This window comes from Ahaetulla prasina, chromosome 2 (assembly GCF_028640845.1).
Source record: "Ahaetulla prasina isolate Xishuangbanna chromosome 2, ASM2864084v1, whole genome shotgun sequence".
NCBI classification, from domain to species: Eukaryota; Metazoa; Chordata; class Lepidosauria; order Squamata; family Colubridae; genus Ahaetulla; species Ahaetulla prasina.
This window is the reverse complement of record NC_080540.1, coordinates 226922299-226945615: the sequence shown is the minus strand read 5'-3', so window position 1 is coordinate 226945615 and position 23317 is coordinate 226922299. Positions and strand designations below refer to the sequence as shown.

The window sequence follows — 23317 nt, the reverse complement described above, 5'->3', positions numbered from 1 at the left end:
ACTGTCTATTCTGGGGTTGCGATTGATTTTTATCCGCGAACCTCTATCCTGACTGATAATCTTGCCTGTAGAAAAAGCCTCTTTGTGATCTCTGAAAATTCTGTCCTGTATAGGGACGAAAATGAGGCCTTCGAAAGGGAGGTGAGTTACGGCGGTCCAACTGCCTAGCCAGAGATGGAAACACTCACTGTTTGTTCCTAGATTCCACCAACATTGGATGTAAGGACTCCCCAAACAAATTTTCCCCCTTAAATGGGGCTGATGCCAACCTTCACTTTCTCTTGGTGTCTGCCTGCCAGTGTTTGAGCCAGAGCATATGTCTGGCTGTGACTGATGCAGCGATGGCCCTGGCTCCAAACTTGGAGTTAAGCGTGGCGTCCGCTGTGAATTTGGTGGCTTAAATTTTATTGGTTTTAAATTTTTATTATTAATTTTTAGTGGGTTTTAGTTTTTATGTTCCAAAGTTTTAGGCCAATTATGTAATAAGTTTTTTAATTCGTATTTTAATTGTATATTACATTGTCTGTTTTACCTTGGCTGTACACCGCCCTGAGTCCTTCGGGAGAAGGGCGGTATAAAAATTGAATAAATAATAATAATAATAATAATAATCACCTTATTGAAATCCTGTTGTATTCTAAGGTCACTGAACGACACCCTGTCCTGCATTTGTTTCAACCATAGCAGTGGCGCTCTGGTGGAAAAAGAAGCCGCCTTGGCTATCTTAACAGCCCAGGTAGCCGCCTGGTGCACTGTATGTAGCGCCAGCTCCAGTTTTCTTTCCTGTGGTCTTAACACATCCTCAGTGAGGGTAGGAGAAGAAGATGCTAATGCCATCACTGGCTCATCAACCTCGGGGGTCTGAAGAAGCTTGGTGAGGGCCGGTGCCATATTATAGTACTTCTTGTCAAATGACGTGGGGCTGGGGTTAGCTCCTGGTGATGCCCACTGCTGTTGAATGACATCCATAAAATGCGGGTGGGTGGGTGCGCTGGGATAGCCTCCGCTTCCGTCATTGGTTTGGAAAAAAGCAGGTTTGAAGGGTCTTGTTCCCTACTAACATTGTCATTTCTAGAGGTGTTCGCACCCAAATGGGTTGAGCTCTTAGCCTTGTAAAGGAAGGCCTTGAATAAATGGGGCCTGAACAGACCCTTAAAGACTGGTTGGTCAGGTGTCAGGCCCTCCTCATTCGACAGCTCTTGGTCAATCTGTCCCTCATCCAGAGAGACCAAGTCCTCACTTCCCTCTGAAGAGGCCGAGGATTCTGGGTGGTGATATGATTCAGGGGCCTCCCGTTCCTGAAATGGTTGGAACCTCCCCTGGCGTGAAACTTCCGGCACCATAGAGCCGGAATCTGGTGGTTATAGTCTCTGCCCACCTTAAATCCTCTTTGCACCACTTCCAAGATCCATCTTTGGACCATCTGTGGCATATCCCCCACAGAATCCTTCAGCAGGTGGATTCCCGCTGCTGTTGGAGTGAACAAAGCTTCAGGTGGGGGCCTGCTACTCCTGTTCACCTCCCTACCCTGAGGTGGTGGTGAAAGGGACTGTATAGGTCTGGACGTGCGCCAAGCTGTTGCTCTCTTGCTTGGCTTTTCATGCCCAAATGGAAGCCCTGGCAAACACTCCCCACAGGGAGTCAGGCTAGCCACAGCGCATCTTCCCTGTACGCCCACACTACCTCCGGTGTCTATTCTCACGTTGCCTGGGCTTTCCGCTCTTTGGCTTCACTTCCAACCTGTGAGCAAGCAACGAAGTTTTTAGAGTGTTCTTGGGTCAACGGCCCTTCCCGCACTTTCAAAATGGCGCCTGATGTCAGTGAGGCTTGTGTATTTGGCCTCCTGACAGCTAAGTCCTTAGCGCCGGAAAAACGTTTGCTTGAGCAAACAGCGGCTCGAGCCAAGCTCCCTTAATTAGTCGCAGTAGTCTGCAATCCTAACTTCACCAGATTGCAAAGAAACATCAAGTTTGACCTGACTGCCTAATTATAGAAGAAAAGCCACAAGAGCTTTTCTTCCAGAAGTCTGTCTGAGCTCAAGACTGCGTCGAAACTGGGAGTGTCAGCAGAGGGTGTCTCTTCAGTTTAAACTCAGTCTGTAGAGCTATAGGAGAAGAGTCAACTCATGCCTGGAGTCTCGAATCCTCTACTTGGAAAATGGCTTCTACTCTGACTACTCTATTACCTCCCGTGGTCATTATGTTTCTCTGAAATAATTGCCCAATTGGTCACAGATTGTCTAGTTAAAGTTTAAATGTCTGTTGACTAAATTATATGGTGTAATGCTTGATTTGTGCAGTATTGGGATTTTAAATCAGGCAAAGAAACTTCGATTCTGATGTAGCCTCCTTTGACGTACCTGTCAGTAGTCCTTAAGGAATGGTGTTTTTTCCATGGCTTGAACTGTACAAGGGTTCAGGAAAATATGAACTATGAATTTATTAGAATAGAACAATTTATTTCTTGGTTTACTCCTAGTTCCTGATTTCTGTTGGAAAACTTAAATAGTAATTATAGAATCTCTGAAAATTAACATATTGATAATATAACATTGAGAATTTTCTTTTATTATAGTATTGTAATTAGGTGTTTTTTATTGTGACTGCAATTTTTAAAATGATATTTATAAGCTGTATTCCATGTGAACCCATGCACTGTTTGATGTGGCTGAAAATGTAAAAGCCTTTTTATTTATTTATTTATTTATTTTATTTATTTGCCTTGTTTAATATTCAGTTACCATAGAAATTTGTTGAAATACATACTGCTGCAGCTAGAATTCAAGCATTCAGTTCAGTTCTTATAAACCATTTACCTGTGCTTCTAACTTTAGTGCTGTAACTGAAGTATGGTCATAACTCTCATTCTTATGCCAGAAAAGTGCTATTTTTTTGTGTGGTTTATGATCTAGTGGTTCCAGTGAATGGATTATGACTACATTCAGTCTTTAAGATACCATATTTTTCGGTGTATAAGATGCACTGGAGTATAAGACGCACCTTAATTTTGGGGGAGGAAAACAAGAAAAAAAGAATTCTACCTCTGCTCATTGGCCCGCTGCAATTCGCAGAGCCATGTTTCAGCCGATGGCCAGTTTCCCTCCAAAATGCTTTGGTGAACCAGCGAGGAAAGCATTTTCAGGTGGCAGCGCCAGCTGCACTTTTTGGATTCGGGGAGGAAAGCGCTTTGTGTAGCGTAGCAGGGAATGGGGGTGGGGGATTTATCGGTCATTTGAAGGGGAGGGGGAAGCTGCACCCAGATAAAATCTCCACCGTCAAGCGGGTCTCGGAGGACGTGGCTGTCTACTTCTACAAGAGAAACAGGGGAGGACCCAGGCTGACAGGTGGGGGGGGGCACTTTCCTGGAAGCTGCCGGCATTGGCTCTTTCCTCAGTGAAAGCCCTCTACAAGGATTGCACGGTGGAGAGGTGCCGGGTGCTGTGGCTGAAGAGCCAATTTAGCAAGTACTACAAAGCCGCATAGCATAGCATAGCAGGGAATGGGGGCGGGGTTAGGATTGCAAAGGAAAGCGCTTCGGGGAACCAGGGAGGAAAGCATTTTCAGGTGGCAGCGCTAGCTGCACGGCATGCTTTTGGATTCAGGGAGGGAAGTGCTTTGCATAGCATAGCAGGGAATGGGGGCGGGGGGTTGATCGGTCGTTTGAAGGGGAGGGGGAATATACACACTCTTAATTGCACGTGCTGTGGTCGGCGTTGGAGGAGGAGAGGCAGAGGAGTGGGGGTGCTGATGCTTTGGCCCTCTGCCACTCCCCCCCCCCTCAGGCTGCCCCGGATAAGATTTCCACCATCAAGCTGTTTTGAGGAGATTGCAGACAGCTTTATAGTACTCCCTAAGTTGGCTCTTCAGCCACAGCACCCGGCACCTCTCCACCATGCAGTCCTTGCAGAGGGCTTTCACTGAGGAAAGAGCCAAAGCCGACGTTGTCCAGGAAGGTGCCCCACCTGTCAGCCTGGGTCCTCCCCCATTTCTCTTGTAGAAGTAGTCAGCCATATCCTCTGAGACCCGCTTGATGATGGAGATTTTATCCGGTGCAGCTTCCTCCTCTTCAAATGACCGATCAACCCCCCACCCCATTCCCTGCTACACTATGCAAAGCGCTTTCTTCTCCGAATCCAAAAAGTGCAGCTGGCGCTGCCACCTGAAAATGTTTTCCTCGCTGGTTCACCAAAGCATATTGGAGGGAAACAGGCCACTGCCTAAAATGCGGCTCTGCGAATTGGATTGGGCCAATGGGCAGCGGTGCTGGAAAGGAGGAACGTTTTGCTTCAGGGGCTCCCAGGTGCGGAGAGGGCTTAGGCGGTGGTGGCAGCTCCTCACATTGCTGGGGAGTGAAATCATTGGGGCCATTGTCTGCCCTGAGCTGCCCGCTGGGCGGCCAGATGGGGAACCAGCTGCGAACCATGGGGCCCGCCTTGTTCGCCGAAGCCGCCAGTCAGATTACCCCACCCACAGACCATCCTGAAGAGGCTTGTTTCTCAGGCTGTGCCCTGACCCAGATCCCCTCTGCTTGGAACCGTCCAAAAATGCAACACACAGAGGTCGAAAATGTCCAAAGCGTGGGGGCTGGTGGGTGGGCGGGGCTACATTTGGAGTATATGACGCACACAGATTTTCACCCTCTTTTTGGGAGTAAAAAAGGTGCATCTTATACACTGAAAAATACGGTAGTTTCATCCTGCTCATCCTCTGTTACACACGTTCCTTCATTTCTCTGTATAGAGGATAAAACAAATGGACACAGTGTCCAGGTTCAGAGGGACAAAGTAGAAGAGGATATAAAATGGCTGGAACAAGAAGGCCCATCATTCTTATAAAATAGTACTAAATGTGGCTCAATATTTTTGTTATGTTTCACTTTATATATAAATTCAGCTTCTACTATTTGTCTGAATGAATTTTGGAATCTATAGAAATTCATTTACACACACACAACATCCTTGTATTGTTCTTTGGAACCTATTGGTTTTATAGCCGGCTATTCCCTTTTTTTTCAGTTATATGCTTGTTCTTGTGCATGGGTGATTTTTCTTTAATCCATTCCTTCATTTTATCAACTTTCTGCCTCATATCTCTTTCCTTGTATAGAGGTCTATTAGATCTTATGTTGCCTTTCAGTAGTTCTGAAAGTGATTTTCACTAATAGAGGATCATAAAAATGGATACTATCTGTCTACTTTTGTGACATTTATATAGAATTATGTTTGCTTTAGAAATGTAACATTTAAGTAATAGGAATATTAGTCCTTATTTATAATTTTTTGTTTATGATTGTACTAGATTTCATTTACTGGGAAATAAAAGTTCAACTTCATTAGATCCAGTTTATGACCTATCCAAACAATTTTTCTCTTCTACTCCCTAAATAATAATTTGAAATTACAAGTGCCTCTACAGAATAGGAAAACTCTTTTAAATCTATATAAACAAGACTGTGCAGGCGGAAGGAAAATACCTTAGAGTAATTAATGCTTTAACAATTGCAAATGTAATGATTTGTTAGATTCTGGGAGCTACTGTATCTTGTCTGTCAGCTCTTATGAACTACTTTGTAGCTCAAAGTCATTAAAATAATCCAACTTTTGGAACAGTGGCATCTACTTAGATTACAGCAGGGTGGATAAAAATCGATCTAAAAAAAATTAATCAGATTTTTTTATTTTAATTGGATTTTTTGATTTAAATCAGATTTTTTTGATTTTATCAAATTTATTTTAATAAAATGCTTTTAGAGTAAAAATCTATCTAAAGATAGTTTTCTATTTAAGTTACATTAATAATTTAATTTATTCAGCATGAAATGGAGCTTTGTTATGTACAGTAGTGGCCAAAATTGTGGAAACCTTTTGGGAAAAGTGTATTTTCTAAAACTTGCTAATAACACCACTTTTTTTTGCAGTAGTACCATAAAATTATATAACAATGGAAAGATAATTTAATAAAGAATGTAATGCAATAACTTTTATGAAGGATTTACTATTAGAATAGCAGTTACAGTATAAAGAAAAAAGTGAAACACGTAGAAAAATGAGATATACAAAAATTTTCACCATAGAAAAAAGCAAGATATACAAAAATTATCATATCAGTTAATACTTAGTTGGGAAACTTTTAGCATGAATTATGGCCTTACGTCTTCCCATGGAGTGAACCAAGTCTTTTGGTTCTGCAGCTGTTATAATGTGAAACCAAGATTGAATGATTGCTTCTATTAACTGGGTTTTATTGCTAGGTTGCTTCTGACTAACAAGTTTCTTTAGTCGGCTCCATAGATTTTCAATTGGGTTAAGGTCTGGTCCATTCCAGTAATGGCATATGATTATCTTGAAACTCCAAAAAAAAAGTGGCTCTATTAGCCATCAAACCTCAAAAATATACTTTTCCAGAAGGTTTCCACAATTTTGGCCACTACTGTAGCATGAGGCTCTATATTCTGCAATATTGGGACTGTCGGTGAGTAAACAGTGGGTCAGAGGAGGAGTCTCTGTGGGACAGATATGATAGTTGCTCTTTATAAATTATGATTTAAATCGAGTTGAATTAAATCAAGCCTTTTTACTAGTGATTAAATCAGGATTTAAATTGATTTAAATCAAATCCACCCTGGATTACAGGTTATATATAAATTGGAGAGACAAATTTTATATTACATATAAATATGTGCAACAACTATTTTATTTTAACAAAGAACAGCTTTGTGAAATGAAAATTTACAGATGTGAGAACTCTGGGTTTGTATAAGTGCGTGTGCATGTAGATTTCAGTTTCTGGGATATCTCCGTTGTCAAATCCTGAATTTCCCATTTAAGATTGCAAAAGTGTCTTTGCTTTTTAAAATTATAATTAACACATATATTTATATACGAAACCGCCCCTTCTTGTTTCCATTCTTGTTTCAAGGCAAAACTTTATCTCTATATAGAAGTGTCATCTCAGAAGGTGGCAGCACGTGACATACCTTTTCTGCACTCACCTTTTAAAAATGTGACCATGGAATCTTTGTAAGTGGCCTACTGCTTCAAGCCTTGTGATCATCACTTCCAAATAGTCCCAGTTTACTGTTTAGTTAATCTACAGGAGACTATTTGTATCACTTTCCCCCTACAAAGTTACTTAAAACCACTGTATTCTTGTTATAATTGATGAAATACAGTAGATTTAAGCATTTTTTCCTGTGGCTTTTCCTTCTTTCCTACCAAATTCATTACATTTTTTTTTTTTTTTGGCAGCTGGCAGCAGAGGGACAATGATTTTAAGCTCATTTCATGTAGAAAGAGAGAATTTTTCTTTCTCCTCCTGGAAAATATGTATGTGTGTATATGTATATATGTGTACACACAAAAAAACCCCATAAGGAGAGTGTGTGCACATAAAAAGAAATGGTTGTTGTATCTGTGTATGCTATTCTTGTACGTAAATACAGAGACTGAAATTTTGGCCTAGTACTTAATACATTCCTATGACAGCTTCTCAGTGACTTTCTAACTTCAAATTGCAACATATCTCTTGATATGTACAATAAATGTGAATGAAACCTGGGAAGGTGGTAGGGGAGAAGGATTTCAGTTTATTTGAGAAGAAGTAACACAGGCCAGATTGGGGGGAGGGGTGCTCTGAAGGAGTTATTTCAAGGACATTGACAATTTATGCACTGCACATCTGCCTGGGAATTTACAAGACTAATTTTTATCTTAGCTACCATTAAAGATGTCTTTTCTGAAATTGAAGTAGTTTCACTACATAGCTACTACATGAGCTACTACATGAGGTTCACCAATATTTTATAAAAAGTAGTAAATTTATAGCCATTGTCACGAAAGACATGCTTCTGAATACTTCCAGGCCTCACTGCTGCCGTCACCTCTCATGGTTTCATTACTGCTAGCTACAAAACAGCTAATCAGGACTCCAAATATTTCCTTGTAACTTACAAGGTTAATTTATCAATGTGGACTTTCGTCTCAATAGTTTGTGCCCATCTGATCTAAAATGTGAATGTCTAGTGGGATTACCTATTCTTAGTCACCATGTGTAAAGTTAATCAGGATGCTAAGTTGCTAGGAACATCTTTAGCAGCATGCCTGGGGGCTACAACAGAGGAAAAACTGTCTTTATCGTACCACCCTCTTGAACTATTGTACATAAAAATAACAACACAATTTTAGCCCCTGGAAAGATTTAAGGAAAACATTAAATTGTGTGGCTTTGTTATGAAATAATTTATTATACTAATATAAACATGTTTGGTCTCTATTCTGTTTTCAAGTTACTTATTATATTGAGACAGATTTTAAGCATAGATAAATAATGTATTTTAGTTGACTGCTTTCACTGTCCCTAAAAATTTATCTTGAAAACCTGTTCTTTAGATTGTTGGTTTATGATACTATATTTTAAACTGTATTTTATCTATTTTAAAATATGTTGTATATGGATGTCATTGGGTGTCTATATAAACAGACCTATGTACAACTATGTTAATCCATCAGTGGAATGTGTTATTAAGAACCAGTTTCTTTCTGATTCTGTAGCTTTCCTAGATATGCTGCAGAGGTTGGTAATCTGGGGTATGGAGAAAGCCAAGGAAGTTAATCTGACTATTTTCAGGGCAATCTTCTTGCATGATATTAATTTGTAATGTGACTTTAATTACGATAGGTTTAGGAGCATATTTTTAAAAGATATTAAATTCATTTTTCAGCAAAATGTAGGAGACTAAAATTAAAAAAAATAGTGACAATTTACTACATGAGGAGAGTTTCTTGTTAAAGGCTGGTACAGTAGTGATGGTTGAGTTCATGATTTTGGGTGCACAGCAAGACTGTTGTTTTACACAACCTTTGTTATTTAAAAGTGTATACTTTATCAAGATTAATAAGTCTTCAATATTTAGATTATATGTGAAATATTAAGTGTATCTTGCATTATAATATGATACATAGCAAGAGGGAAAGAAAGTATTCTTGATTCAATTATTATATGATGACAGATTAATTCTACAGAAAATATGAATATTAGGAAAACAGTAAATAGTTAGAAACATCCAGTTAAAATAGAGGCAATAAATAAAACATGGGTGTCCAACTGTCTGGCTTGCCTGGACTGCATTAAATGAAGAGGAATTGTCTTGGGCTGCCTATAAAATATAACTAATAATGTTGGTTATAAAAATAGCATAATGTTAAAAGTTTATAATCTTGTGGGGCCGCATTACTAGCTATTTAGGGCTTCATGTGGCCCACAGGTTGGACATACATGTATTAAAAAATTGCAGATACATTAAATCATCGGTGTTAATAGTACTATGAACGAAGAATATTATATATAGCCCAATAATTCTATTTTCATTAAATATATAGTTTCTGTGCAACTTTTATTTGAGAACAGTTTTCCGACAATCAGATTTAATGGCAATAGTTTGCTGCTAAAATGGCATCCATTGACATTTCTTTATTCTCACACATTTCTTGCACAACTTCAGATCTGCTTCATATGTTGGGGGAATTTCAGTAGGGCAGAACAAAGGACTATCCTATTTTATGAAATCTGTTTTTACAACTTTCAGTATAGGCAGTATGAGAGTGTAGAGACAAAAATGCCAAACTAGAATTAAGTAAGTATAACTGTAAATGTAGTTAGTACAGAAGCTCAACATCATCACATTAGTTGTTTTTCTTATAGCATAACATTCACTAAATGTCAAATTTATTTTTAGATAAATGAATTGGTGGATGCCCGAGATGTCACTATTGGATCCTGGTTCGAAGCTCATATAGAAAATGTAACTCGAGCAACAAAAGGACATAAAAATGGAAAAGCTCAAGGAAAGAGTGGCAGTAATTACAAAAGGACTAATGGAAACTTGAGCCAAGATCATTCTAGAGAAAATACAAATAATTTGGACAATACACCTTCCACATCTTATACAGATTATATGGATACTGAAGATATTATTTATCATATCAAGTATGATGAGTAAGTGCTGCTGATATTATTATGAGGATACCATTGCGTATGTGATTGATATAAGATAAGAAAATGAGATCCTTAAAACAGGTTCACATTTTGAGTTCAAAGGAAATAGTATTTTAAAAGTTGTGAAACATGTCTGATTGATATATTATTTTTTAATAATAGTTTGGGGGAAAGTTTGGCATAGTTTGGGGGAAAGTTTGGATATAGTATTTACTTTGGGTTTTTTTCCTTTTAAAAGTTCAGTTGGCTGTGTGAGACATGAAGCCATATTCTGTACTGTAATTAGAATGAGGACGGATATGTTTCTTATGGAAGTTATCAATGTAGTGAAATCAACACTTACTTAAAATATTGAAAGGTACCAAAGAAAAATTGAGATACTCTTTTTTAAGATTTGGGATTCTTATAGGAAACTCATTTTGCCAGTGTTTATGCCAGTGTGTTTGAGCTGAGTAAACATAAAAATCTTATTTCCTTTTATTCAAGGAAGCAGATAAAATCTATATAAATAATTTACCATGAGTAATACCAAAGGGAGATGTAAAAAATTTACTGGATTTATTACAAACTAAAGCACCTACAAAAATCCTGTGTCTACAACCAGAATATTTTACATTATTGCATTGCATTGCATTACATTATATCATATTTTATGCACACATACCCCCTAAAGTTTTTGTTGCCTATTTTCTGTCCATTATACAGAAAATACTTATTGTTAGGTTAATTTTATTTTAAGATAATAGAAAGCTTATTTTACATTATTTAAAGCAACATTCCACTAGTTTATGCAAACCTACATCATTATTCCAGAGGCCATATAAAAAACAAAATTCATCTCCTTCCTGCAAATAGGAGCAGCAATAGGAGATGGATGAAAAGACTAAATAATAAAATGCTTGAAAAAAAAGGTCAAAAATTATATATTTTTTTTCATTTTCATACCGGGGTTTTTTTGGAGTATAAGATGCACCGGAGTATAAGACGCAGCTTAGTTTTTGGGGAGGAAAATAGGGGAAAAAAATCTGCCTACCAGGTATTCATCTGGCTAGCGTTCTTAGTCTGGTCAGCTTCAGCACATTAGTTTGTTGGTTTTCAGCACGCGCCACGCTTTTTATCCCCTGCTTAGGGATAAAAAAACAGCTTCTAAAGCACAGCTGATCTTTGGAGAGAGAAGCAATGAGAAAAGCAGGTGAAGCTCGGAAGATGCTTCACTCACTAGCGCCTCATTAGGGCTGAAAAACAGCTTAAAGCACAGCTGAGATGGAGCAGCAATGAGAAAAGCAGGCAAAGCACAGAGATCGCTTCATTCGCTAGCACCTCGTTAGGTCTGAAAAAAAGCTTCTAAAGCACATCTGAGAGTCTGCTTCCTTAGGGCTGAAAAAAAGATTCAAAAAAGCTACATTCGGAGTATAAGACACACCCAAATTTTTAGCCTCTTTTAAGGGGGGGAAGTGCATCTTATACTCAAAAAAATACGGTAAATTTTTTCGGTGCTAAATGAATCTGTATTTTGCAGCTTAGTGTTTTTCATACCTTACAGCATTACAGTAGGTATTAAAAGTAAATAAATAGGTATTACAGTATTTGCTAGGATTTCAGTAGAGTCAAATAATAAGTTAAGTACAAAGAAGAGCTGAATTTTGAATAACCAATGTTAGTGGTTATTTGCATAATCAATGTTTATCTCAATCTAATATTTTTGTGAAACCATAATTTGATTAGGTAATTTAAATGGAATTAACTGACTGGCTTCAGTTTGGTGTTTTAAGTGGATTCTTCAAGTATGTTTCAAGGCTCTTACTGTGCCAATGAAAGTTTTTCATGTAAAAAGTTTTTTATTTTTTTTCACACACATCAACATACAATGCATTTTTTCTGAACAGAATATTGGCCAGGTTTCAAATTTATACAGCTTTTCGTTCTCTTCCAACACACTTTGTATACTTACATTGATATATTTTACCATTTTTCTCTCTCATTTTTATTTTCCTTCTTTTATTTTTGTTGTATCTCTAATCTTACCCCTTGTCCTAAATTCTAATCATTTATCAACTTTCTTCTTCCCCCCCCCCCGCTCTCCTTACTCCCTCTAAATTAAACCCTTTATTTCCCAATTAATGTTTATAAACCTTTATACATACTACTTATCAAATATTAGTCATTCATATATTTGCATTTCAAAAACAATTCATTTTGTATTAACCATAGTCAGAAAAAAAGATAGAAAAAAAACCTCAGTTAATTTTCATAGTATCATTTCTAATTCCATAATTACATTTTAAGATTTTTTTATAGTTTCAAATTCCATTATTAATATTTAAACCATTCAATATATTGTTAGCTATTTTTTATGCTTTCAAATTCCATTATTAATGTTTAAACCATTTAATATATTGTCAGTTATATTTTTTTTATTTTCTTCTTTTCTCTTTTTCTCCTTTTTTTTCTTTTTCTTTTCTTTCTCTTAAAATCTTTACTCTCTTTGCTTGTCCTGTCTTTCCATCCACTCTCCTCTTCCCCCTTTCCCTTGTTCTTATATTCTCACTGTTAGTCCCAATGTGGTCTTTTAACTTTATATTTTTTTTCCTCCCCTCTTTTTTTCTCTTTGTCTCTTTCTTCCCTCAGTATTTTATCTGCCCTCCTAGTTTGCAATGTTTTTCCAGCTGCTCTCCTTATTCCCCTTTTAATAATTCTTTTGCCACTGTCAATCCCAGTGTAATCTTTTAAGTTTTTTGTGTTTTTTCTCTTCCCCCCCTTCTTTCTCCCTTTCTCTCTTTCCACCCTTTCTATTTTTATCATTTTTTTCATCATTACTCCCTAATAGCATTACAGTATTTTTTTCCTGCGCCATTCCGTATTTGGGTTGTATTTCACCTTCTTTAGTTATCAAAGTCAAACAGCTTGCAGACACACAAATCCTCCCCCAAAGTTCACACCAGTCTTATCACTTTAAAGAAAAACTTTTTCCAAAGCATATGTTGATCATTGTATTTTTTCCCTCTGCCTGAGGGTGTCTCTCTCCAACCCACAATTCCAATTAACAAGCTACAAAAGTATCCATTTTGTTTTTAAAACCACATTTTGCTTCCCCCCCCCCCAAGAATTCAATTTAAAGTCTGTGTCCAAAACTATTCATTTTAAAATCCAGTCTAAATCCAATTTAATGGGGAAAAGGGAGAATAAAAAGAAGTTTCACCAGGTTTTAGTTATAGTTCCCCCGACTCTTCCTTTTATAAACAAAAGGCATTCTGAAAGTTCTCAAGCCTCTCCAAATCTGTTTATGGGGTTTTTCCCTGTCCTTCTTCTGTTTTGGGTATCACAAGTTATATTCCAAAAAAAAAAAAAAAACCCAAACAAACAACCAAATTCCCTTTCGGGCTTTAGGGTTGGTATTTCTGTTTTCTTTTTTCCTTGTTGTATTCACTCAATTTAGCCGCTATTTCACCGCTGGGACACCTTTTACTGAATTAAAGTTAATTCCTTTTTCTTGTGAGTTGGTATTCACTCACCCGGCTTCAGTATTCCATCCAAATCACCACTCCTGCTCAAAATCTTGGTTCGGTTGCCCCAGCTTAATGCTGCCGCTATGGCCACCTCCCCTGTCTCCAAGTCAAAGAGTTTTCTCTACCTCCGAGGAATTTGTTGGTTCCTCCTGGTCTTCCGAGATGTCTGTCTTTCTTCCCTGTCCCTAGAGAACGGATCTGGTCTGAAGACCTCTTGGCATCGGTTCATCAGCCTGGGATTTCGCGAAGCTCATAGGAGCTCACTATTCCCCAACTCTTGCCACGACGCTTCCGGTCGAATCCAAGTTTTTAACAACTTATTCCCATGCTGTTTTACAAATAGCTTTACATATTTTGCTATATGATATGGTGTATGTTATTGAAGAAGTGTGTTCAGAATCATCTTGTGCAAACATTTAGTTTCATAATTCTTTGGAGTTTGCTCCATTTTATTAGTATTAGATGTATATTAACATTTATAATTTGACAAATCAACTACAATATAACCCTGGATGTATACCAAGTTAAGTTGAAAATTTTCTCAAGAAGTTGTAATTTGTGCAAGAATTATTAGAGGATGCCTTTCTCATAGATATTTGTTCAATAACCTGTATACTTGGTTCATCTTAATCACATTTACCCAAATATCTAAAAATTTCTGGATTGTCTGTCTCTTAATATGCTCACTAGATTTGCCTCAAAATGATGGAAAATAATCCTGTGAATTATTATACTGAGATAAACAAAGGAGTAAGAACAGAACCTAAAATACCATTCCTTAAAATGATCATAATTAATACTATCATCAGGCATGGTCTGATAGTTTCCAATTTATCGAATAACCAGACAGTTTCTAAAGTTTATTTATTATAAAATTACATTAGGGATAATGATTTATGTTTATTTATAACATAGCAACTGCATATAAAAATATCTGGGATTCTGCTTTTCTGCTATAATTCCTTAAAGCCATGATGGCGAACCTATGGCGTGCGTGCCACAGGTGGCACATGGAGCTATTTCTGCGGGCCCGTGGGCCCGTTGACCTAGGTCCACTGTGCATGTGCGGGCCTCCTGTCGGCCAGCTGATTTTCAGGTCTGCCGCGCATGCAGGAGATGCATGTGGATGCCCATGCCTCCCCTCCCAGGAGTCTCCATGCAGCCCTTTTTGGATGCCAGGTAAGTACAGGGCTCGTGTGGAGGCTCTGGGAAGGAGAAAAATGGGCCTACCAGAAGTCCAGAAACAGGCTGTTTCCGGCCTCTGGAGGGCCAGGGGAGGCCATTTTCTCCCCCCTGGAGGCTCCAGAAAAGCCTCCGGAGCCTTTGAAGGGTGAAAAACAGGCCTCCCAGAAGTACCGGAAGTCCAGAAACAGCCCATTTCCGGCCTCTGGAGGGCCAAGGGAGGTAATTTTCACCCTCCTGGAGGCTCCAGGAAAGTCTCCGGAGCTTCTGGAGCCTAAGGAGGGCGAAAAACGGGCCTACTGGAAGTTGGAAATGGGCCGTTTTTGGCCTCCAGAGGCTTCAAGGAGGCCTGCTAGGCCCAAAACGGGCACGGGGTGGGGTTGTGCGTGCATGCGTGGGGGAGCTTGGGAGAGGTCGCATGTTCATGCGCAAGGGCGGACAGTGTGCAGGGTGCATGCGTGTGCACAGGGGGTGGGGCGTGGATGGGGGGCATTACATTATAAGTGTGGGCACGTGCGCACACACGTTTTTGGCACACGAGGAAAAAAAGGTTAGCCATCACTGCCTTAAAGTGTCAAACTGTAAGTTTCTGAAAGTTAGAGGTAAGGCTGAGTTAAACATTAAAAAGAGAAAGAAAAAAATGTATTGTTGGTGCATACCTCAGTCTAAATGTATTGAAATAAAAGTTGTCAATAACAATTATTCATGATTTAGGAATTAAGTATACTGTAGCAATATAAAATATAAAACTTAGGAAAATCTTAGTTGAAGTAGGAAGGGGATTCTATTGTAATACAAATCTTTTTTGCTTTTTTAGGCAAAATAGTTTTGAGCACCATATTATGTAGCAAACCATTTATATAAACTATTTATAAACAACATAGGACTGAGCTTTTGAAAAAGAAGGATCTGTTGGCATTTGTAGAAATTTGAGACATGCCTAATTCGATTTAAAACATCATATGGAAGAAGATTAATTTCATTTTAATTATCTGTTTACTTTCTGACTCCATAAAACTTTAGACCAAGATAGATTTTGATTATGAAAATAATGACTAAAATATACTGAAATATTAATACAAGATAACCACTAAAATTGATGGAAATGTTAATGCAGGTGGGGAATCTCACAGATCTGTTGGATTCAAAGTTCCATCAGTCCCAGTCATCATGATCAGTGGCAGAAGTGATTGGAATTGGTTCTTGGCTATTATAATAATTCAAATCTCTTGTTAGCTTGACTCTACTGTCTTGTATGTTTCACTGAATACGTTTCTTCCAATAGATTTTGTAGGAAATCTGTATTATTGATATGTGATGCAATATCAATAATGAAGTTCAGCATTCATTTCCTGGTTATATTGAACATCCTAAATGTATAGAAAGTAAGCTACATGCTGTGTAGATATTCTGTGTGTAAACAAACTATCAAGCTTTTCTGCTTATTTGTCAACAATAGGAACAGCCCAAATTAATCCACTGCAGGAAGAAGACCTCTTTTGCTCTTTTCAACTTCTTCAGCACATTGCAATTTGTTTTTAATTTAATCTGTCAGCACTATAAGACAGACCAATAAACACACACTACTACGGCAATAGTAGAATCTTTTAAGTCTGAATGTACGTACTTCCTTCCTCCCTCTTTTACCTTTAACTGAATGGGGAGGGTGCTGTTAGAAGCTTTTTCATAAATTTCTTTCTTGGTAGGGGCTCAGGCTTTCATTTTATGTGATTGTTGCCGTAGCAACAGATCTTTTCTTTATTCATCAAGGCCATCCTCTATATTGACTACAGCACCTTTAAATTGAGTACTATATATTTTTTAAAATGTCAGTCAGTCTCCATTCAAGGATTGCTGTTGTCGTCCATTGTTGATCTATTCATCCTGTAATATGGCTGGCTCATTTGCAATTTCTAGTGAGACTACCCATTTTATTAGGTCACATGCATATGATTATACTTTTAGTCTTGTCATGATGTCATGAAGCATTTGCTGTTGAATATAGCATGAGATTATCCAAATCTCTTCAACCTAGTTTCAAAATGTAATCCGTTGATGTGGCCATAACTATTGATCTTTTCCGGTTCATGATTTTCAAATTTTATTGGCAAAAGTTGGGAGTAGTTGTTGAACATGATTTGTATCATTTTCAGATTCATTTTCAAACCTGATTAATTGCTGCTGATATATAATTTATTAATTTATACATTTATTAATAAATATATAATTTATTAATTTTGAGAGCCAGTCAAGCTGGCTGAAGAAGAGCCTCGAACACGTACAGACTGAGACCACTGATTCTGAATGATGACGTTGGAATACAGTCCCCATGCAAGAGGCAATGGCTTGGTCAATAAGAATTTGCAGACCTTTGGGTAGATCTCTGAAAGGGTCAGAGGAAGGCCTAATAACTGAAAGTGAAGCGCCTGCTGAGGCCGCCACAGCTCAGTGGTTGCTGGTACTGATGGAGTTAACTGGCAATCAAAGTGATTCTGAATGGGGCCCTGTTCCCCAGGAGTCAGCAAGGCTGGACCCGTGGAAGTCTCTCCTGCCCCTTCAGGGGACCAGGCCTGTGGTGATGGAGTGTGAGTTTGAGATTGATGAGAAGGAGGATTAATGGCATGGGATCGAACTTCCCTTGCAGCCAGTTTTAAGACAGATTTGGAGACTTGCCTGTCTAAGGACTTGTGTCTCTGTTTGAGGTCTCTGGCTTCTGTCTTAGAAATATGCTTGCGCTTGCAGGAAGCCTTACTGCCAGTGGAGATTCCAGCACCTGTAGAACAATCCACCATTTTTGACCAAGATGGCGTCCAGAGTTAGATAGGCCTCAAAGGCACCACAAGGCAGGCCAAACAGTGGCAGCTGTGCTGGTGAAAACCGGGCTAGCCAGCACATTCGTGAGCAGGGCAGATGCTGCTCAAGGGGCAGCTTGGCTAGGTCAGATCTAGATCATGCCGGCTCCCAACGCCAAAGGCTATATGGTTTAAGTCAAGGCTAGACTGGCAGACGGCTTGCAGCTCTGCACCAAGCCGCTTCGTTGCTGCTGCTTCCCAATCCTCTCGGTGGTGGTAGAGCGGCAAAAACTAATCAAAATGCCTGTTGCAGTGCTTCAAAGGACTGCCCTACAGCTGATTCACGGTAAAAATGCTGTAGGCGGCGGCCGGGAGGCACGATCCCAGAGCTGCTGCCGGAATGTAGCTGCTCAAGAGAGTTGGTGATATAGCTTTGGGAGCTGCCACTGCCTCGTTGGTGGCGTAGAGGGCCCAAAGGGTGCCCGCCAGAGGTGAGAACGGACATGGCAAAGCTGCTGAAAATGGCGGCCGCCTGGAGCGATGCTAAGTGCTGGTAGACCAGTACGCTCCAAAAATAGAAAGGGTAGACCAATACGGCTCTGCTGGATCTTAGAAGCAAGCCTGGTAGACCAGTAAATTGCTAAAATCCTAGAATAAATTTGGTCAAAAAACTCAAAGTGACTGTAAAGGAATCAAACGGAAATGGGCTGAAAGCCAGATCTGCTAAACATGTTTTTCTCAGGCCAACTGAGTCAAAACTGGGCCTGAGAGGAAGAAACAAGGGGCGTGGTCAAAAACTATGACTCAGTCTCTAGGCAGATCTGACTGTAGCAACCCATGTCTGGATGATGCCACAGCCTCACTGGAGAACAAAAATTGCCCTTGTATGCCATCAGACTGCTTTAAAGGATGTTCTGAGTTCTGTTGCTCTGTGCCAACATATTTAGTTCTGCTCTATCTCAGTGCATCCAGAGAGCACAGTCAACTGGATGTTTGTCTTTGACATTGTTTTCTGCAGTGTTAGTATTTTGGAAATGTACTAATAAAATATATCAGTTTGGATTCTTGTGAGCTTTCTTTATGCTGCTAATTCTTCTGAAGCATTAATCCTTGCTTAAATTTTTCCACTATATAACATGTCTATAACAAATGCTTCATCTAAATAAAATCCAGGATTACTGGTTATTATAATTCAAGAATCTATGCAAAATCATGTTGCATTTTTTCATTTTGCTTCCTTATTAAATACTTTATTCATAACATCACCCAGAAATCTGTATGCATATTCTACTTTCAGAAAGCAGACGTTAGTGAGAAAATATGGCATCTCAGAGAATTAAATGTTTTTATCATTGCTAATTTATATTACCAAAGAACAGATAATTAGCTTGCAGTATCAACTTATTCATTAGAGCAAAGTAAATCCGGATGATATCCTTTGAATTTTCCCTCTTTTCTACAGTAATTTTCATCCTAGAATATTAAGCTTACCTTTTTACTGTTCTCACTGAAGGTTTTTCAGTTTGCTAGAGGAATCAAATTCTTTTCAATATTGTAATCTTTCTATTATACCCGGTTAGACAATTTTCCCCCATAACAGTGATGGCTAACCTTTTCCGAACTAAGTGTGCGTGTGCGCCCGAACCCTCAAAATGCAATGCACCAGGCCCCCGCGCATGCCCCATGTGCCCCATGCCCCGTGCATGGGTGCATGCCACCCGCACACGCCCCACCCTCTGTGCATGAGCCACAGAGACCTGAAGACCAGCTGGCTGTTGGGAGGTGGGTGCGCGCATGCATGGCAGAGCTGAACTGGGGCGACAGCTCGCATGCCAACAGAGAGGGCGCTGTGTGCCACCTCTGGCACAAGTGCCATAAGTTCACCATCATGGCCCTATATAAAACATGCATAGCAACCATTAACTATACTACATTTATGAATCCAGGGAGAAAAGTAGTGTTCATATTCTATCATGTTATTTGCATTTATATAGCTCATCATTGTGAGGATTATTTTGGAGCATTTGTGTAAAACATTCAACCTAAGGAAATTAAAATACTGTAAATACCAAATTCTGAAAATTGAAATCTTCAGAAAGATTTCTGAAAAGCAAATTGTGCATTTATGCCATATGAATGATCATGTTAGGTACATATTTTATAGAACAACTGTGATCCAAAAATCTCCATGCACAAAAGTATCCCTTACTGAAAAATGATGTGCTTTCAGCATAGGCATTCCTGATTAGCTTTTTGGGATGAAATGAAATTCACTTTGACTTGGTTTCCCCTCTGTTTTGGCAGATGGTTCTGATTGTTAGACTTAACTATGCCAATCTTTTTCACCCTAGTTAATACATAGCTCTGTGCTTGATGTTTAATCCACCCTTGCATTAATATTTTGTTTTTATATAGGTTGATGGGAGAGACTGTTCTTGTGAACTCATTTTTTAAAAACAAATCTCTTTAACATTAAATTATGTTAGCTTGAAAACTATGTTTAATATTTGGATCTGGCATAGGTATAGATTCAAAGAAAATAAGATTAAAGCATATATTAAATTCCCAAATAATTTATAGATAGACAGAGATTATGGGTTTTGTTGTAGATCCAACTGGTGAATGTAATGTAATGTAATTTCTTTACCTTCAACTAACGAACAGGTAAGAAAAGGATGAAGAGCGTCTAAAATCTTTTGCTTCGGAAAAGGTGTTTTTTTTTAAAAAAAATTAAACAGGGTTAACATTTTTTGCCTTAGAAGAATGTAAAAATGCAGTCTGTGGCCAAAGAAAGCTGATAGTCTTTTCTTAATGGGTAACCAATTGCTAAGAAAGGTTTCCATAGAGATGGAAGCACACACGAGGGTTCTGCTATGTTAACATTAATATTTAAAATTAGAAGCAGGCTTGGTAGGGTTGCTTTCGGAAAGACATCCATCTATATTGAATTTGCTGGAATTTTTAAAATTGAATATATTCATGTTTATTCTCTGTACCTCTTTATATCCATCCCCGTGATCTTCAAACCCTGTTTCTTTGACAATTTATGGCTGTTCTTAATAGCATTTTTGCCTTTTCCCTTTTGGCTTAGGAGTTCATAAAAGTTGATTGGATATGAGGGTAAACAATTGTTCACTTAAATTTAAAAATGTTTCTCAATAAGCTATATTTTTACATGGGAAGAAAGGCATTTTTTCATTTTTTCAATCTGTGGTTTAAATGAAAGGAACATTATGCTCAGCTATCCCTTCCAATCCACTGATTTTAATTCTTATTTTAGATGCTGAATTTTGGCATGTAATCCCAGTACAAATACAATATTTTTTCACACAGCTTTGTGTTTATCGTCTGTAAATTGTCTTTATATTCTTCCAGATAATTCTGACATTTGTTTCTTTAGAACAATGTATATTACAAGCAAATGGTAGTTGGATGATAAATGAATAATTTTGTTAGTGGTCTGAAATTTGAGTTGGTGTTTATTATGTCCTCTAATAGAATAGAATAGAATAGAATAGAATAGAATAGAATAGAATAGAATAGAATAGAGTAGAATTTTATTGGCCAAGTGTGATTGGACACACAAGGAATTTGTCTTGGTGCATATGCTCTCATTTATAATTTATTGAATAATTTATTGAAAGGCACTGTTGCAGTCTCTTTCACTTTGGTGAACAGTTTAAGAGCTCAGTTCAGGTGATATACATTGCTCATATATGATGAGGGCCTGAGATTAGTTACTATCCATGTTATTGTACTAAGTAGTGGATAAAGATTATGATTATATGAAGAATATTATGCTTCTTTCTTTGCTAGTAGCACAGGAAAAAGTGTTTATTGTACTATTAATTAAATTTTCCTTTTCTTTTGATTATGCATGTGAATGCTTTAAACGTTGTCACAAAAATGTAATTGAAAGAGATCAGATGTTCTTGTGCAGCATATTTGATTTTTAATTATCTTAAAAATAAAAACAAAAAAAATCAAGAAAGAAATGCAACCCTTGGTTTTAATTTTCATTCTTCATTCTTGAATTTCTACTGGTACCCAGATTGTAATATGAAACAATGCCTTTTGTCCAGTTCTCATTTTGTCCACCATTATTCCAAACAGCAGAGTGAGGAAACTTATCTTTCCTCACTGAGACTACATTGCACTTCTCCCCACCCAGCGCTATCAAATGTGTGAAGCCTTTCCAGAGAAAGAACTTCCACTGAATAATGCATGAAAACTAGAAAATTGGAACAGATTTTTGTATATAAATAACAACAGGCTTATTTCCCTGCTGAGAGATATAGGGAGAGAATACGTTTCTGCTTCATGCATGGAAAAAATAATGTGTCTTATTTTATAAAGAAGTTGGTGATGTTTGCATTTTGAAGGATGGAATTTCAGAGACTAGAAGATGTTTTGCTTGAGGCTTTCCAGGCTGGATGATGATGATTCAGGGGCGATTAGTTCAGGCCTTTTATTTAAAGTAACCATTCTCAACACTAAAAATTTCAGTGCTGAAATTGCATATTTCAATCATGAACATGATCTAAATAATTGAGGGCCTAATGCTCAATGTGAGTCACATGTTAGATCTGATTTTGTCTCGGGGCAGTGGGGAGTTGATCAGAAGTTGGGTGTTGTCATCGACAGAAATATGTTTAATTGCTTTAGAATTCTCTATATCAGCTCCCTGTGGCAGAGAGGAAACATCCATTGGATTGGCCCATTGAATAAATTCTATGGGTTTCAGAAGGCCCATGGAAAAGTTCCCAAGCATCAGTGCATAATTCAACTGAAGTTTAGTGTTCTCTTGGAATGAGGCAGTGGTTGAAGTTTTGGATTATATTGTACCTGCATGATCTCTCTATATACATGGATCACAAAAGATCCCCTGGTTTTACAGGAACTCCAAAAAATGAAATGACAGAAAAGATGCCTTGTGCATTGCCGGAGGAAGGCAACAAGCTAGTCCAGTGATGGCGAAACTTTTTGGCACCGAGTGCCCAAACTGGAAGGCATGTGCATGTGCGTGTGCTGGAACGCAAAAACCCGAAGAGCAGTGCATGCCTGGTTTTTGGCCATTTTGAGACCGTTTTCCAGACCAAAATGGCCTGAAAATGGCCCAAAAAACAGCCTGAAAACAGCCCAAAAACTGGCCCTGAAAATGGCTTGAAAAACAGCCTGGAAATGGGCTGGAAAACAGCTTAGTTTTGGGGGCATTTTCAGGCCGTTTTCTGGCGCCCGCAAAGACCAGCTGGCCAGAAACCAGAAGAGCAACTGGCAACGGCATGCCTGCCCACAGAGAGGGCTCAGCGTGTCACCTCTGGCACACACCTCTGGCCATAGGTTCACCATCACGGAGCTAGTCTAACCAAACATGGGTAAGAATGTTTGTGTGGGTTGATTAGAATGGCAGTCAGCTATTTTCCCACTCTTACTACATTAATAAGTACTACATTACTATTAGGCTGCTTGATGTTTTGCAGCCCTATTTAAAGTAATCCATTATCTCCTTGGGAGGATGGGTCAGAAGATTACCTGAACAGCTACTGTGAAGATTTTTCAACACATCTATTAGATAAATCACTTTGGATCATCACTTTACCTTGAATTGGACTCCAGTGTGCATATCTTTTAAGTTGACTGAGGCAGAGTCTTGTGTGTCCATTGGTCCTAAGGAAGTAGACATGGTCCTTGGAGCTTAGAGTATAACCACCTGTCTTGGCTGATCAGGGCCTCTTAGGAGATAATGTATGATTGGATATAATGGTGGTTGTGGGAAATTCATCGAGTAAAGAGGCAATTTTATCTTTTCTTAAGGAGTTAGTGGCAGGATAGGTTAAAATCGATT

The 23317-nt window shown here is 38.5% G+C and overlaps 1 protein-coding gene across 2 annotated transcripts in view; it reads left to right on the top strand.

Annotated features, from left to right (window-relative positions):
- The window catches only part of UHRF2 (ubiquitin like with PHD and ring finger domains 2), an 85227-nt gene that overhangs the window by 15788 nt on the left and 46122 nt on the right, over window positions 1-23317 (top strand). For both annotated transcript variants that reach the window (XM_058170012.1, XM_058170013.1), the window contains exon 3: window positions 9733-9992. In XM_058170012.1, coding sequence (XP_058025995.1) covers window positions 9733-9992 — 260 coding nt within the window. The remainder of the gene's footprint in view (window positions 1-9732; window positions 9993-23317) is intronic.